The following is a 15,639-nucleotide window of genomic DNA, read 5'->3' as shown; positions in this document are numbered from 1 at the left end:
ATATGTGTGTTTAGAGAGTGCATAAATATTTTTTTGTAGCCATCATAGAGTAGAAGCACATATTTTTTCTGACAAAAATCGAATCAAAAGTAAATTTGGATTTGGGATTTAAAGCAAATTTACTTATAAACGCTGAAATAATTTATGGGGTATTTTCAAAATCAAAAATTGCATCCTGAATCAATTTATTTTACACCTCAAATAATACTTAACTTATTACACCTCAAATAATACTTCTCATATATTATTTTAATACAACATGCATGTCTAATGTCTTAGATGATCAATCGTCCAAGAAAAGTATTGCTCCGGCTGTAACACAGTTGAAACTAGCCCATTCTTGAAATATAACATGACTGTTTTAAGAAATCATAAGAGTCGAATAAAAATGTAATCATGATTATCTAAAAGATGTAAAAAGAAAAAAAGAAAGTAAAGTGTAATCGTATTCCTGCATTACAGATATAATTTTTATTTTTATTTTTACTTTTACTTTTACTTCCGCCATGCAAATGATTCACATTTTTCACTGTTGAATTAACTTCCAAAATCCACCCACTATAATTCTTGTCGGTGGAACTTGGAATAAAAGCACTTGTTCATACTTCATTCCTTACAAATAAATATGAACTCCAACTACAAACTTTAAATTAAGTCCAAATATATCCAAGAATTGAAGTCTGCAGTACTCAGGCTGTGTGTTATTTCTGTAAATTAAACAGATGATAAAATAATTTTCCACCATTTTCAATTAATACTTGATCGAAGTTAAGAAAGCTGGTAAAATGGACCAGAAAACTTGGTTATGGAGGAAAAGATCTTCAGAGAAGACCATACTTGCAAATGGGGAGGAGGTAATTAAATTTTCTTTTCTTTTTTATTTTATATTTTTGAAATTTTTAAGCTTAATTAAAATGCCAATTAACCAAGATCAATTTGATACATATATATATTTTTGTGTATAATGGAGTAGGTGCAATCAAATCCAAGTGATGTTGAGAATTCTTTGGGTGAAAGATTGGCTTCTGTGGTTGAAGAGTGTTCTACTAAAGATGGTATTGTGCAGAAGCATCAAGAAATTGCAGAAGATACTGTGCAAGGTGACATTATATACGTAGTACTTAATTATCGATCATCACATTTACATTTCTTTATTATTTCGTTTTATTACATGTAAATGAATGTCATTTAATAGCTTCTTTGATCATAAAATGTGGTTTGCCTGATATACACATTCTTTGAAATATTGCATTTTTTCTTAATTTTCATATTTATCAATTTTTACTTCAACTTCTTGCAAAATCAAACAACTGAAGAAAACATAAATTTTTATTCTCTCTTTTTTAATACAAGTTTTCTAAAATTTTATGCAAAAATGTGATATTTTACACACATTGTACCACAAGTACTAGTGTACATGGTTGGCTAAAAAGGCCGTGAAGAACTTCGCAAGGATGCATTTGTATTTCAGGGAATGGTCGAATTGACTCTAGCAGCTAATTGTTCTTTTCATAAAAGATGAAAACAAACTTGGACAATTTAGGAAAAATATATATGTTACAAAAGAATCTGAAAATTTGGAAATTTTTAAAAGAGGTCATCATGCTATGGTCGTGATAGCTGTTCTGTTCGATAATGGCCTTAAATTGGCAATATTCATTCGGAAACACGCTATGACAGCACTTCACCCTTCACTACCCGAAACTCTGTTTGGTAGACTATCGAGTCATTTTCGGAACGGCTGGTTCAGCCACTCCGTCGACAAGGCAGCTGATCCTGTAGGGGAACTACGGCATCTGACCGTTTAAGTCCAATGTCATGGTTGGTTATAACTTGGCTGTGTTCCGGGGCAGAAATTTGTTTACACTATAACAATGTTTTAGCAACATGTGATGACTTAAAGTTGGAAAAGTATAATGTATTGGTTGATATATAATATGATATTTGAAATGTTTTCAAAAGGAATATTCAGATTTGACTTGTTTGTTTGTTTTGGTTTGAATCAAATTTCAGACAAGCTGAAGGCAGAGGAAGAATTGCTGCGTCTAAGACAAGAGCTAGATGAAACTAAGCAAGAAAAAGCGCTTGCAGATGAAAGATTATCCCAATCAAACTCTGCATTGAAAGATAGTATGGATCAACTGAGACGAATTCAAGAGCAGCACGATAAAAGAACTCGTGATGCTGTCATGAAAACGGCCCTCGAATTCGAGAAATCGCAAAAAAGGCTTGGGGAGAAGTTGGCGGAAACAAGCAAAAGGCTTGCGGATTCGACAGTCGAGAGTTCTTATCTAAACAAGGCCTTGGCAGTAAAAGAGAGGTTGAATGAAGATCTGAGCAATTACAAGTTTCAAACAGAAGCAGAGTTCAAAGCTCTGCTGGCAAGATTGGATTCTGTTGAGAAAGAAAATGTGTTTCTGAGGTATGAGTTTCGGGTTCTTGAGAAGGAACTTGAAATTCGAAATGAGGATTTGGAATTCGGGCGACGCTCTGTTGAGGCTTCACAGAAGCAAAACTTAGATCTTGTTAGGAAAATTAAGAAGTTGGAAGCCGAATGCCAGAGGTTACGTGCTTTGACACGTAAACGTCTCCCGGGTCCAGATTTCTTGGTGAATGTAAAGAGTGATGTTGAAATAGATGGAAGAAATCAGATCGATTTTAGGAGGAAGAAAGGTACAACCACTTGTGGTTTAGTCCCTGAAGCAGCAAGTAAAAAGGTGGTCGTTTTACTTGATCAAGTGAAGGACTTGGAGAAACAAAACAATATTCTTAAAGATTGTATGGCTAAGAAAGATGAGGAAATCTTATATCTGCTGAAAACGAAGAATTCAAGTGACGCTAGTTCTTGGGATTCTTCTGCACTCGAACGCAGAATGATTGGAGCTTCTTCGGATATGAGATTAATGGATGATTTTGTCGAAATGGAGAAACTAGCAATAGTTTCTGTTGACACCCCATTTACCGAATCGTTTTCTGCTTCTGAAAAGAGCCACTCGTTATCAGATTCCTTGAAGGAGAGATCTGAGAATCTTCTCATTTCCTCGAATATGGAACTCGTTCCAATAGAACAACCTAACTTTATAGAAGACCAGTCTTCAAGAAAACCAAGGGATTGGCTTCAAGATGTAATTGATGTGGTTTTGAAGGAAAGTGAGTTTTCAAAAAGAAGCATCGATGAACTTCTTGGAGAGATTAGGCTTGTTTTGCAAAGTGCGATGCATCCGGAGACATCTCAGATACGTCCCATCAGTGGTTACCTTACATGGAAATCTTCAACACCAACTTCCCCTGGCACGTCTCTTGAGGAATCGAGCAACGAAATTTATCGGTCTGAAATGAAAAATTCAACAGTTAGGGATGAATTCAAGAAGCACTTAGGTGGGGATGGGCCTGGAACTGCATTTGATCTTGAATCTGTACAAAATCTCATGATCGAAATGGCGAAGATCCACTCAAGTTTTCAAATCGAAGTCACAAGACTCAATAATGAGTTAAACTCCATAAAATCCTCACAAAAAGATTTTGAGGCAACCAAACAGAAAAACGAGTCGCTGCTGCATGAACTTCAACAATCACAGCAAAGAGTTGGAGAGCTACAAAATGAGACGGAACTTCTGAAAGAATCGAAGAAAATCTTAGACGATCAAGTTCAGGATCTTGAAACCCAACTTTCTGTTACCAAAGCTAAGCTAAATGAAGCTGTGCAGAAACTATCTAATGCTGAAGTTGAATTGGATAATAGAACTCAATGTTTTGAAGAATTGGAAGGAATGTGCCTTGAACTTCAACTACAACTTAAAAGGTACCTTTAGTTTTTTTTTATTTCAACATTTTGAAGAAACCATTCAAAAAATTGACTCCTCCAACCTTTGATGAATAGCAATACCACCTATCAGCAATCAGCGGACAAAGAGAATCCAGAAGAGCTCCTCCAAACAGTAAGTTTTCATTCTTTATACACGTATAACTTTGATGGATCGTTTTCATCATTTGACCATTCATGGGTAAAATGAAGTTTTGTGGTGGCGTTCATGTATTGAAACAACGTAGTTTCTGTATACATGATTCTATGTTATCAAGAGTGAACTACACGTTTGCTGATTACCAAGATCTCATAAAATATACATGCTACACATTAATTATGATTCGGATGTGAATAGCTCACGAGGTATATCTCGTCCAAATGTAGCAAAGGTCATCCCCGTGACTCGTTTAGTATTCGATACTCTTCCAGGGATATACCCATTGCAGGGGCGCTGCTCCTATCAGATGAAAAAGAAATTTTGTGTCATTTCTCTGAAAATAAATATCCACCCCTAAAAACATTAGATTGTTTTCTTTTCGTTCCCACTCAGTTTTCTATCTTCTCGTGTATCATACGGACATCCTTAAACTACTGACAAATGACTGTTGAAATTGGCAGGGAATGGAGATAACCAGAGCATCAGCAAAGTTGGCAGAGTGTGAAGAAACCATACTCAAGCTGGGAAAACAGCTTAAAGCACTAGGTTCAGCCAAAGAAATGGCAGTAGTAGATAAGGTTCTATCCATCACAGACATAAACAATAACAAGTTTAAACTACGTCCATCCTTGCGTGATCAGATGTTACATGAAGATCGTGCCAAATTGCAGCACCTGGAGTCCCCTAAGACGAAAGAAATCATAAGAATGACCAAATCAAACGTCCAATCTGTCTTTCCGGATAAAGCACACCTGGGGTCGAAGCACGAAAATAGAAGTTCAAATGAAGGGGCCTTGGTGATTTTTCAAGGCAGAAGAAAGGGAGGGCGACTTGGTTTTCTTAGAAAGCTTATGCTTAGAAGGAATAATTCCAGCCACAGGAACGCAACGTTTTACTTTGGATGATAGATGGCACCCAGTTGTGACAACAAAGATCTGTGTTTTCTGACAATAAAGATCTGTGATTGCTGCATGTGTGTATTTTGGATATCAACTTTTGTAAGGTTTCTGTTTTGCCTTTCGTTTCGAGGGGTGCTTTGTTTTCTTCTATTGATGGATGCTTTGTTGCATTGGGATTTCAATAAACTACGGCTTGCTGTGTATTGTGTGTGCATGTATATATGTAATTACCAAGGTGTTTGGGTAGGCTTTTAGTACTTAAAAAAAATACTTTTTTAAGCTAGAAATAGATCTTTTTGAGAAGCCCAAATTTAAAACTTTTTTTTAGCTTTTCATTAATTAAAAAAGTGTTTTTTTATTAATTTATCCAAACTTGAAATCAACATAACTTTTACTTTAAAAAACCCTTTTAAAAGCTAACTTAAAAAAAACACTTTTTTTTTTTAAAAAATGACGAGCTCTAAATCTACTATAAGTGTTTCTTCATTCTAAATGAATTTTTATTTCTATTGATATATCTATCTTAGGTTGAAAAAAATTATTGGCCAATTTAAAAAAACCAACGATTCAGATGACATTGTCCATCCTATCAACCAGATAGGAAAGCTATATCGAAACTTTGGAATTACGTTTTCTCACTGGTTCAATATCGATAAATGAGCCATAAGCGCTGATATGCGTATTGTGAGGGAGACAATTGTTGTTGATGTTAAAGAGATCGGAAAGAAGCACTGGAGTACAAGATGAACCAACATAAAATGACACCATTGGAATGTGATATTTGTGTTTGTTTTGATGATGTGAGTGAAAAAAGAAAAGAAATTAAGAATTGAGTATGATATTTGGTTGCATAGTATGCTCCATGTTCCCTACTCTATTGTGAAAAGAAATATGAATAATTTGATAACTTTGGAGAATAAGTTGCTTTGGTTTGGAGATGTCAGTGGTGTCAAGGATTTTCTTTCAAAAAAAAAAGAGGATCGAATTATTAGTTTACGTACACGAATTGAATGGATTGCTGTGTTAATTAATATCCGAAAATCCCATTTCCCAGAGGCACCAGATAAAGAGTATGAAATTCTTGTGTTGGAGCATTTGGAATTTGAGCATTTGGAATTTGTGATGCGAAGAATCGAATTTCATTTGAATTCGATTGAAAAATTTAATTCTGGCTATGTTGGACCCAATAAGTCAAGTTTTGATGAACTTTAAATGTTGGGATAGTTTGATTTGAGTTTTTGGTTAAGGCACCGTTTAGTTTGAGTGATAGGATAAGTAATCCATAGATAAGCAATATAATGTAAATCAAAAATAAATAAGAAAAAATAGTTAATACATTGATTTGATGGATAGATTATAATTTATTTGATTTAATTGATGTAAAATTATTAATTAATAAATAGATAAATAATATGACGAAAATAAGGCGAAATTGATTGAGATAAGTTATACATAGATCAATAATAAATCAAACCAAACAATGCCTGCAGTCCTAAACCAAAAAACACAACTTCATCGTGAGACCTACTATGACACATCATTTTCATCTCAAAACAAAACTTTTACAACTTTTCTCCACAAACCTAAACCCAACAACTAACTTTTTTGAGGGTTCCACTAATCAATTCTATAACTATTATTATTAGCTACATTTAAATTTAAATTTTATAATAAAATAAAATTAATTTTAATTAAATAATGCTAAATACGTAAAAAAAATTAATAAATTAAATTTTTAATTTTTTTATCTAATTAATTAATCTTTGATTAATTATGTTTTAGTATTTTATGTCTTGAATATCTAAATCAATTATTTCTAACATTTTCTTTAATAAAATGTTTTATATATATATATATATATATATATAAACAATTGTATGGGGGCCATGCCCCATGATTTTGTGATTAAAAAGGTGCGTCCCGACCACAAATAAAATTTTAAATATTTTTTTTAATAAAAAATGGATGCTTAGGCTCGCGTTCAAATTGGGACGCCAGCTTCAGCTTCAACTTCGTGAATTGATCCTGCAGGCTGCTGCGTTGCAGCCTGCAGGTTCAGCTTCTTTCCAACTTAAAAGTTGGAAAAAAAGCTTCCATTGCAACCACCCTTATAGCAACGGTAGATTTATGAGAATTTTTTTGTGTTAGTGATAAGATGATTAGTTTGTAAAGATTTCTATTAGTATAATTATTCATCTATTTTTTTTTTTGTAGGGATGGTTTTTTTTTTTTAAAACAAAATCTTTACGTTATTCTTCTATCGCTTCGCGGGCTAATTGCATCCACACCCCTGTGAAAAGTCTAAAAGACATAAAACCTTGTTATTTACAAAATTAAGTTCAAAAAAACGTGTGAAATCAGCATAATTTGTATCCTGTTGACCCTCTTAAATATGCAATTATGCATCTTTAAAAGTTGAATTTTGTAAATATCATGCTATTACACACTTTCCTCGAGGCCTAGTGTCAGTATCCGGTGCTTCTTTCATTCAGAGCGATAAATATTCAGCATATTCAATCCCACTGAGTTCAAGATCGCATGAAATAAAACTTTGATAACAAATTTGTCGACACATATGTACTCACTCCAAGACTCTCCCACCCCATTGATCTACATATCAAGCAACGACTGGGCTTCGCCTGTCCTAAAAAAACTCCTCTACATCGTGGTACTAATTCAAAACCTCATATAAATTATCACATAATGCACGAGAACTTAATCACTAAAAGCGACAAGAATCACATAGAATCAATCAATAAATTGATTCAAACATAAAGCCCCATGGGGCACTAATATGAAAGCTTGACCAACAATAAATGCACACTAATGAATGAAATGGAAACCATGGAGAATCAGCTGAGAAATTGATTCAAACATACAGTACCATGGTGCTAATTGACTCAAACATACAAACGGGAATACTAACAGAATGGACGTGTTCCCAGTCCAAAGTAAAAATCTGCCAAGAGCACAAAAGAGTTCATAGATATGCACCACTTTGTGATCGTAATTGATGTTCCAAAGAAATCACATCAAATCCTAGATTATAACATTATCCAAGCCATAGAAACAAATGATATCAGCACAAAGAAATTAATCGATAAATTTGACATATGAATCGATTTGACATATGAATCGATTATCGTGCTAACACTACTGCGAAATTTACACAAAAACTATAAGAGAAAAGCTGTCAAAAAACTCCGATCATAAGATTCTTCAACACAAAATTAGGAAGCAACCCCAGATTATCCAAAAAGGTATAGTACTGATAATCATGATATGAAGAACATTATGCACCGCCAATATTTCAAGGAGACGACTTCTGGAACCTTGTACAACTTCAATTTTTTTGCAACTCGGATCGCTCCCTTGGCCAGCCGCTTCAATTTCTATCAACCGATCTACGATAGATCTTCCAGTTGGTCTGCTTTCTACTATTGAATTCATGCAAGCCATTGCCAAATCTCAAAATCATTTTCGCGGTGTCTTCTAAACAACCGGAGATTAATAAGTTGGGATGCATGATATTTTCCCAATCTCTGGTTTCCCGGTAATTCAACACTTCTTCTCTAAAGTTTTCAATGACAATCATCTCAGCGCCTCTTCCTGTTAGCACAATAGGTGGTATAACCTTTACCATAACAATCATAAATTTTTCAAATTTAAACACATCTCCTTTTTTATGCCCAAATCTTCGACGTGGTTCTGGACCACGTACTACGTCTGAAAACAATGGAAATCAGATTAGTATCTCAGAAAAAATGAAGTTTATAAATCAAGGTCTACAACGGTTTAAGATGGAGCTACACTCAATATTAAGTTCCAAACCGTGACAATGGGCTATCCTCACTTTTTAACATAGTTGATAATAGTACTCGGACGCACGCGTTGCTTGCTTTCCATTGTCTATTTTTTTTAACTAAAAATAAAATATTAAATAATAATAATAATAATAATAATAATAAATAGTGAAATAAAAAAATAGAATTTTGTAAATAAATATTCATAAAAGGTAAAAAAAATATAATAAAAAAACATTTTCGTAATTACATAACCATCCAAAGGTAAAATCATGAGGGAGGTAATACCAAGAGACCATTAAGGTGCACTTGCTTTATATATAGTATAGATCTGTAAGCATATGTAGGATATGATAAATTCGCATTTATACCTTCTCTATATAGTAACGACAGAAACTGTTATCGCAACCCTCCTCATGTAAGTTCAAGATCACATGTTATTACACGATCCACCTGAAAAAATATTATCGCAACATTTTCCTTCAGATTGAGCTGACATCCGTTACGGTCGACATTCAATTAAAAGAATCTCCGTTCCAGAACCGTACGTGAGATTTTCATCTCATACGGCTCCTCCCTTAATGTGCATAAGGAGAATAATACATGATGAAAATGTTCTCATTATGGACTGAGTAGGGCTAGTGTTTTTACAAGAAATCTCTAACCAACCTTCCTATAAGAGATCTTTTCTTAACATTAAGCGTGTTGGGACTAGATAGAAATGAGAACTCCAACAATTTCTTTGTTTTCAACGCCTCCTAATTTCTAGGAATGAATCACTTCAACAGCCTTCGATGGTTATATGGGTATCCGAAGCATAGTTGTCAAAAGCGTGCGCCTCAGTCGCTTAAGGGCAAAGCAACGCGAGGCGCGCTAGCTGCGCTTCGGAGTTCTCCGAAGCGCAGCAGGTCGCAGAAGCGAGCGCCTTGGTGCGTATCGCTTCAAGGCGAGAGGCGCTCGCTTCTGCGCTTCATAGAAGCCCAGTCATATTTTAATTTTTTTTTTCTTTTTCAGACTTAAAATCGCACCTTCAAAGTGCAATTTTAAGTCTGACGGGCCTTTAATTTATAAAGCCCAATCATTTTAAAAATAAAAAACCCCAGAAAACCCAATAATCCCTCTCAAAACATCAAGACACACTGTCTCGCCCTTCAACTCTGCGCCTCTGCCGTCGCCGCCTCGCCGCCTCGCCGTGCTTCTTGCCCTTCTCTTTCCTGTCCAAATAGGTTACCGTGAACCCTAATTTTGTGAATTTTTACAAATTTTGTTACTGTGTTTTGTTTTGTTTTTTTTTAATTAAAAATTTGTTATGGTTATTTATTTTTCAGTTGTTATAACTATGTCACAATCAAACACAACAATTACGTCGGGTCGAAAAGATATTGCTTGGAATTATGCAACTCTTCTGGATCCTAAAAATCCAAATAATGTGTGTTGCTCTTTTTGTGGTAAAGTAACGAATGGTGGAATTTATCGGCACAAATTACATTTAGTTGGGGGCAATAAAAATGTGAAAAAATGTCCAAAAGTGCCGGAGCATGTTAAGGAAGAGATCAAAGAATTCATTAAAAAAAAGAGCACTTTGAAGAATCAAATTGATGATATTCCTTACTTGGATGATATTGTTGATTTGGAGGATGATGAAGATGATCTTCAAACTAAAAGGAAAGGGAAGCGACCAATATCCGGTTCAAGTGGGCAGCCTACGACACAGGGGAAAAAGAGTAAACAAACAGGACCTATTTACCTTTATTTTGCAAAGGATGTAGAAGAAATTGTTAGACAAAGGCGTGGAAAAAATAAAGGCCAATATGATGAGAATAAAAAAAATTTAAGAGAAGATACGGTCCAAAAATTTGCTACGTGGATGTATGATGCTGGAATTCCTTTCAATGATGTTAAATATGATTCTTTGCAGCCTTGTATTGATGCTATTGGCACTTTTGGAGTTGGAATGAAACCTCCATCGTATCATGAAGTAAGGGTTAAGTATTTGAAGAGTGAGTTGACAAATACAAACCTGTTTCTCAAATCCCACGAAGAAAATCATGCTAAGTATGGGTGCACGATCATGACAGATGGGTGGACGGATGAAAAAGGTAGAAGTCTGATAAAAAGGTAGAAGTCTGATAATATGATGAAAATTAATTACAATGTTGTATTGAATGATTCAAAAAATTAATGCACCAATTTAATGAATAAGCAACACATTGATTCTTCACAAATTAAATATCCCAAATTTGACCCTAATTTTTACATCATTTTTCCACACAATGTCCATGCAATTAATTCATATAATTCATAATTTTTGGGCAATGTGGTAAATACATAATGTAAAAACTTTGTACACCATTCATACTTTTATAGTAGTAATATAATATAATATAATATAAAAATAGATGATAGAAATATTTTATATCTATAATTTTCTTCTAATGTTTTATGATAATATGATGAAAATTAATTACAATGTTGTATTGAATGATTCAAAAAATTAATGCACCAATTTAATGAATAAGCAACACATTGATTCTTCACAAATTAAATATCCCAAATTTGACCCTAATTTTTACACCATTTTTCCACACAATGCTCATGCAATTAATACATATAATTCATAGTTTTTGAGCAATGTAATAAATACACAATGTATAAAAATAGATGATAGAAATATTTTATATCTATAATTTTCTTCTAATGTTTTTATGATAATATGATGAAAATTAATTACAATGTTGTATTGAATGATTCAAAAAATTAATGCACCAATTTAATGAATAAGCAACACATTGATTCTTCACAAATTAAATATTCCAAATTTGACCCTAATTTTTACACCATTTTTCCACACAATGCCCATGCAATTAATACATATAATTCATAGTTTTTGGGCAATGTGGTAAATACACAATGTAAAAACTTTGTCCACCATTCATACTTTTATAGTAGTAATATAATATAATATAATATAAAATAAAAATAGATGATAAAAATATTTTATATCTATAATTTTCTTCTAATATTGTTTTATGATAATATGATGAAAATTAATTACAATGTTGTATTGAATGATTCAAAAAATTAATGCACCAATTTAATGAATAAGCAACACATTGATTCTTCAAAAATTAAATATCCCAAATTTGACCCTAATTTGTACACCATTTTTCCACACAATGCCTATGCAATTAATACATATAATTCATAGTTTTTGGGCAATGTGGTAAATACGCAATGTAAAAACTTTGTCCACCATTCATACTTTTATAGTAGTAATATAATATAATATAATATAATATAAAAATAGATGATAGAAATATTTTATATCTATAATTTTTTTCTAACGTTTTATAATAATATGATGAAAATTAATTACAATGTTGTATTGAATGATTCAAAAAATTAATGCACCAATTTAATGAATAAGCAACACATTGATTTTTCACAAATTAAATATTCTAAATTTGACCCTAATTTTTAGACCATTTTTCCACACAATGCCTATGCAATTAATACATATAATTCATAGTTTTTGGGCAATGTGGTAAATGCACAATGTAAAAATTTTGCCATCATTCATACTTTTATGGTAGTAATAGATTTTTTCACACAATTCCCATGCAATTAATACATATAATTCATAGTTTTTGGGCAATGTAGTAAATATACAATATAAAAACTTTGCCCATCATTCATACTTTTATAGTAATAATAGATATATATGCAAAAGTTGTGTGTAATTCTTCCAATCCGATTATTTCTGATAAAAAAAGATCTTGGTTGTTGACATTATTTATCCTTTTATGGCATTCTTGTATTTTATACCTCTATACTAAATTAACTTTGTTGTTGACATTATTTGTCCTTTGTGATAAAAGGGATATACTTGGAATTATCGTCTCATCCTTTGATTATTAAGGCAACCAAAGACAACCCAAAGTATATCTATATCACATGACACATGGCCTGCTCGAGGGATTAATAGCAGACAATTGCATGATTTTGGTTAGAAAACTTTAGATGAATTTAATTTGAATTTGTAGCTAAAATTAGGCAGATTGATAAAGAAAATTGTAGTTTATTGCTGAAATTGGTGATTAATGGAAGACAAAGCCATGTTATTCCACATGCACAGGTAATCAGAATAACGATAGCTGCACAATCGGTAAATGCAGCGCATAACAGCTCGAGAAACAGACAAGGCTCGGCTACAGTGCCGTAGCAACCACTCCTTTTCCAGTCTACTATCGAGTGCTGGTCAGCTCACCGAAGACTACATACATATTTCGTCTTATCGGCCTACAACATGTCTCGGGCTAGCTAGTCGCAACTCCGTACCATCCCGACATTCACCTCGATCATACACACAATATCAATACGGTCATCAATAGGATAGAATCTCAAAATGTAATGCAATGTCGTGTCATACATCGATGCTATATATATACAAAAAATATGTGTAAAATAGATTTTATTTCAATGCATCGATGTTTATGAAATGTCACAAATAATTCATATAGACAAATACATGTCACATAAACCACGTTCAGCGCATATCAAACTTTACGGGTACCTGTTGTATGTTATCCGGCAATAACATACCTTATAGTCCCAAAGTATCACAAAATATTGCGGATTGGACTGATTTGCGTGCCTGCAACCTGTCGCATTGCTTGTGTTATGAAGATTAAAATCAAGTTCGAAATTGTGCGGAATCAGCAAAGTTTGTATCCTATTGATCCGCCTGAATATGCATCTGTACAAGTCGAATTTTTTTTTTTTTGCAGATATCGTGCTATATCAAGCAGTTTCCTCGAGGTTTAATGACAGTATCCGGCACTCCTACCCTAAGTGGCTCGCTCGTCGGTCGGGCAGATAGCCAAAACTGGGGAACATGTGCCGGGCAACTGATCGATTCTCTTAATAATTAAAACACAAATTTTTGTATGATTCTTTTAAAAAGATACTGAAATAATTGCGTTTGATGAGGAAGCCAGCTCAAGTAACTGGGTGAAAGAATATTGATCCAGTATGTTTTGATAATTCCCTGGCAATTCACATAGAGACTCATTTGAACCATGCTTTCAAGAGTTCTACATGTCATTAGTTCCCCAGAATTGTATTATTTCAAACAAACCACAGATTGAACCGTGATTGCCAGCAACCTAAAACCAGCACTGTCATACATAATTTCTCCTCAAAAAAACATCCAAATGTCCACTGGTATCAAGATCTAGACATAAGACTTTGATAACAAATTTGTCAACACATAAGTACCCGCTAAATGAAAAGGTAAACCCTCCCGCCCCATTGCAATATATATCATGTATGAACTGGGCTTCACCTGTCCTAAAAGAAATCATCCAACATTATGCTACTAACTCAAAACCTCAGCTAAATGATCACATGATGCACGAGAACATGATCACTAAATACGACAAGAACACATTGAATCAGGCACGAAGTTTGTTCAAACATACAGCCCCATGGCACAATTATGGACGCCTAACTAATTTATCGTTATATGCACACTAACATCAAATAAACTTCGGACAACCACAGACTCGGCCTATAAATTGATTGCATAATACATCACCATGATGCTAATTTACAAGCTTAGCTAAACTTATTAATCCATAAATGCACAATAACAACAGCAATGGAAAACCTAGAGAACCACAAAATCACAGAAGCCAAATTGATCCAAACATAGAAATGGGCGCACTAAGACAATATACAAATTCCGAATCCATAGTATAATGCCGCCAAAAGCACAAATGAATTCATAGATATGCATCACTTTGCAATTGTTATTGATCTGCCAACAAATTTTGGTAATGTGACAAAAAAAATCATACTGGCATCAAATCCCAAATAAACTCAACCAATACCAGTAACCAAAGATGATACAAACACAAAGAAAGTAAATGCCACAAATTCAACAAATGATGCGATTTATCATGCTAATTATACTGCGAAATGCAAAAGGTATCAGATAAAAGCTGTCAAAAAAAACCTCTCATAAGATCCCACTTAACAAGTACCAGAATACCAAAAACATAACCAGACATTAATCTTGATTTAATCCCAAAAAAAGCATAGAAAAAAGCACTGCCAAAATTTCTAACGGTATGACTTCTGGAACCTCGCGCGAGCGCCGCGTCCACCAAACTTCTTCGGCTCGCAGCGCCTGGGATCAGCCACGAGCAAAGTCCTGTCGTACCTCACGAGTATGTCCTTTATCTCCTTCTTCGACTGCTCGTCGACGTACTTCTGATAGAATGCGACGAGTGCTTTCGCGATGGATTGACGGATGGCGTAAATCTGAGAGGTGTGACCTCCGCCTTTGACGCGGATACGCATGTCAACTCCGGCGAAACGGTTACGTCCAAGGAGGAGGATTGGCTCGAACGCCTTGTAGCGGAGGATTTCCGGTTGCACGAGCTCGATGGGGACACCGTTGATCTTGATCAAACCGCGGCCGCGCTTGCAGTGGGTCACGGCTACCGCCGTTTTCTTACGGCCGAAACATTGAACGGATTCTGTCGTCGTCGCCGCCATGGTTGAGGTGGTGTTTCTTTCGTTGATCTCTGAACCTACGGCGGAGGGAGTGAGACGGCAAGGGTGAGAATATAATTTGTGGTGAGCGGAGTGAATATATGAAAAAACCCTAATGGTGTTGGGCCTTTATGGGCCTACTAAAATTTCCATTTCTTCTATTAGTGTTGGGTTTGTTTTAAACTCTTAAAATTGAAACCTATTGATGAAGTTTTACTACTTTACTTACCCCCAAGTTAATTTATTTTTCTGTTTTTATTCTTACATGAATTTTTCGAAACTGATGTTTTGAATATAAATATACTATATAACAATATTATATATATATTTAAAAAATATTTCTATTTTTGACATATTTTTTTTCTTGTTTATTTTAATTTTTTCAATCAAATATTATGAGTAAGATAATTGGGCCAT

At 34.1% G+C, this 15,639-nt stretch overlaps 2 protein-coding genes across 2 annotated transcripts; one reads left to right on the top strand and one right to left on the bottom strand.

The window, feature by feature from the left end:
- The first annotated feature begins 643 nt into the window (after positions 1–643).
- LOC140864841 (filament-like plant protein 7) lies at positions 644–5,061 on the top strand. The gene is made up of 5 exons (XM_073269223.1): positions 644–854; positions 974–1,100; positions 2,014–3,802; positions 3,881–3,938; positions 4,424–5,061. Exons 1-5 carry the CDS (start codon positions 786–788, stop codon positions 4,865–4,867), a joined length of 2,487 nt encoding a protein of 828 aa, XP_073125324.1. The 5' UTR covers positions 644–785; the 3' UTR covers positions 4,868–5,061.
- A 9,512-nt stretch (positions 5,062–14,573) lies between these two features.
- Positions 14,574–15,300, bottom strand: LOC140865813 (small ribosomal subunit protein uS9-like). Its single transcript, XM_073270586.1, has one exon. It carries the CDS (start codon positions 15,223–15,225, stop codon positions 14,788–14,790), a length of 438 nt encoding a protein of 145 aa, XP_073126687.1. The 5' UTR covers positions 15,226–15,300; the 3' UTR covers positions 14,574–14,787.
- Between the last annotated feature and the right edge of the window lie 339 nt (positions 15,301–15,639).

Source organism: Henckelia pumila, chromosome 4, assembly GCF_033568475.1.
Source record: "Henckelia pumila isolate YLH828 chromosome 4, ASM3356847v2, whole genome shotgun sequence".
Lineage (NCBI taxonomy): Eukaryota > Viridiplantae > Streptophyta > Magnoliopsida > Lamiales > Gesneriaceae > Henckelia > Henckelia pumila.
This window is presented reverse-complemented; position numbering and strand designations above follow the sequence as displayed.

Bases quoted from the DNA above. Each gene is read 5' to 3' on its own strand.
- LOC140864841 (XM_073269223.1), top strand. From the start codon at position 786: ATGGACCAGAAAACTTGGTTATGGAGGAAAAGATCTTCAGAGAAGACC. The intron at 1,101-2,013 runs GTGACATTATAT...ATCAAATTTCAG, and splicing joins TGCAGAAGATACTGTGCAAG to ACAAGCTGAAGGCAGAGGAA. The intron at 3,939-4,423 runs GTAAGTTTTCAT...TGAAATTGGCAG, and splicing joins CAGAAGAGCTCCTCCAAACA to GGAATGGAGATAACCAGAGC.
- LOC140865813 (XM_073270586.1), bottom strand. From the start codon at position 15,225: ATGGCGGCGACGACGACAGAATCCGTTCAATGTTTCGGCCGTAAGAAA.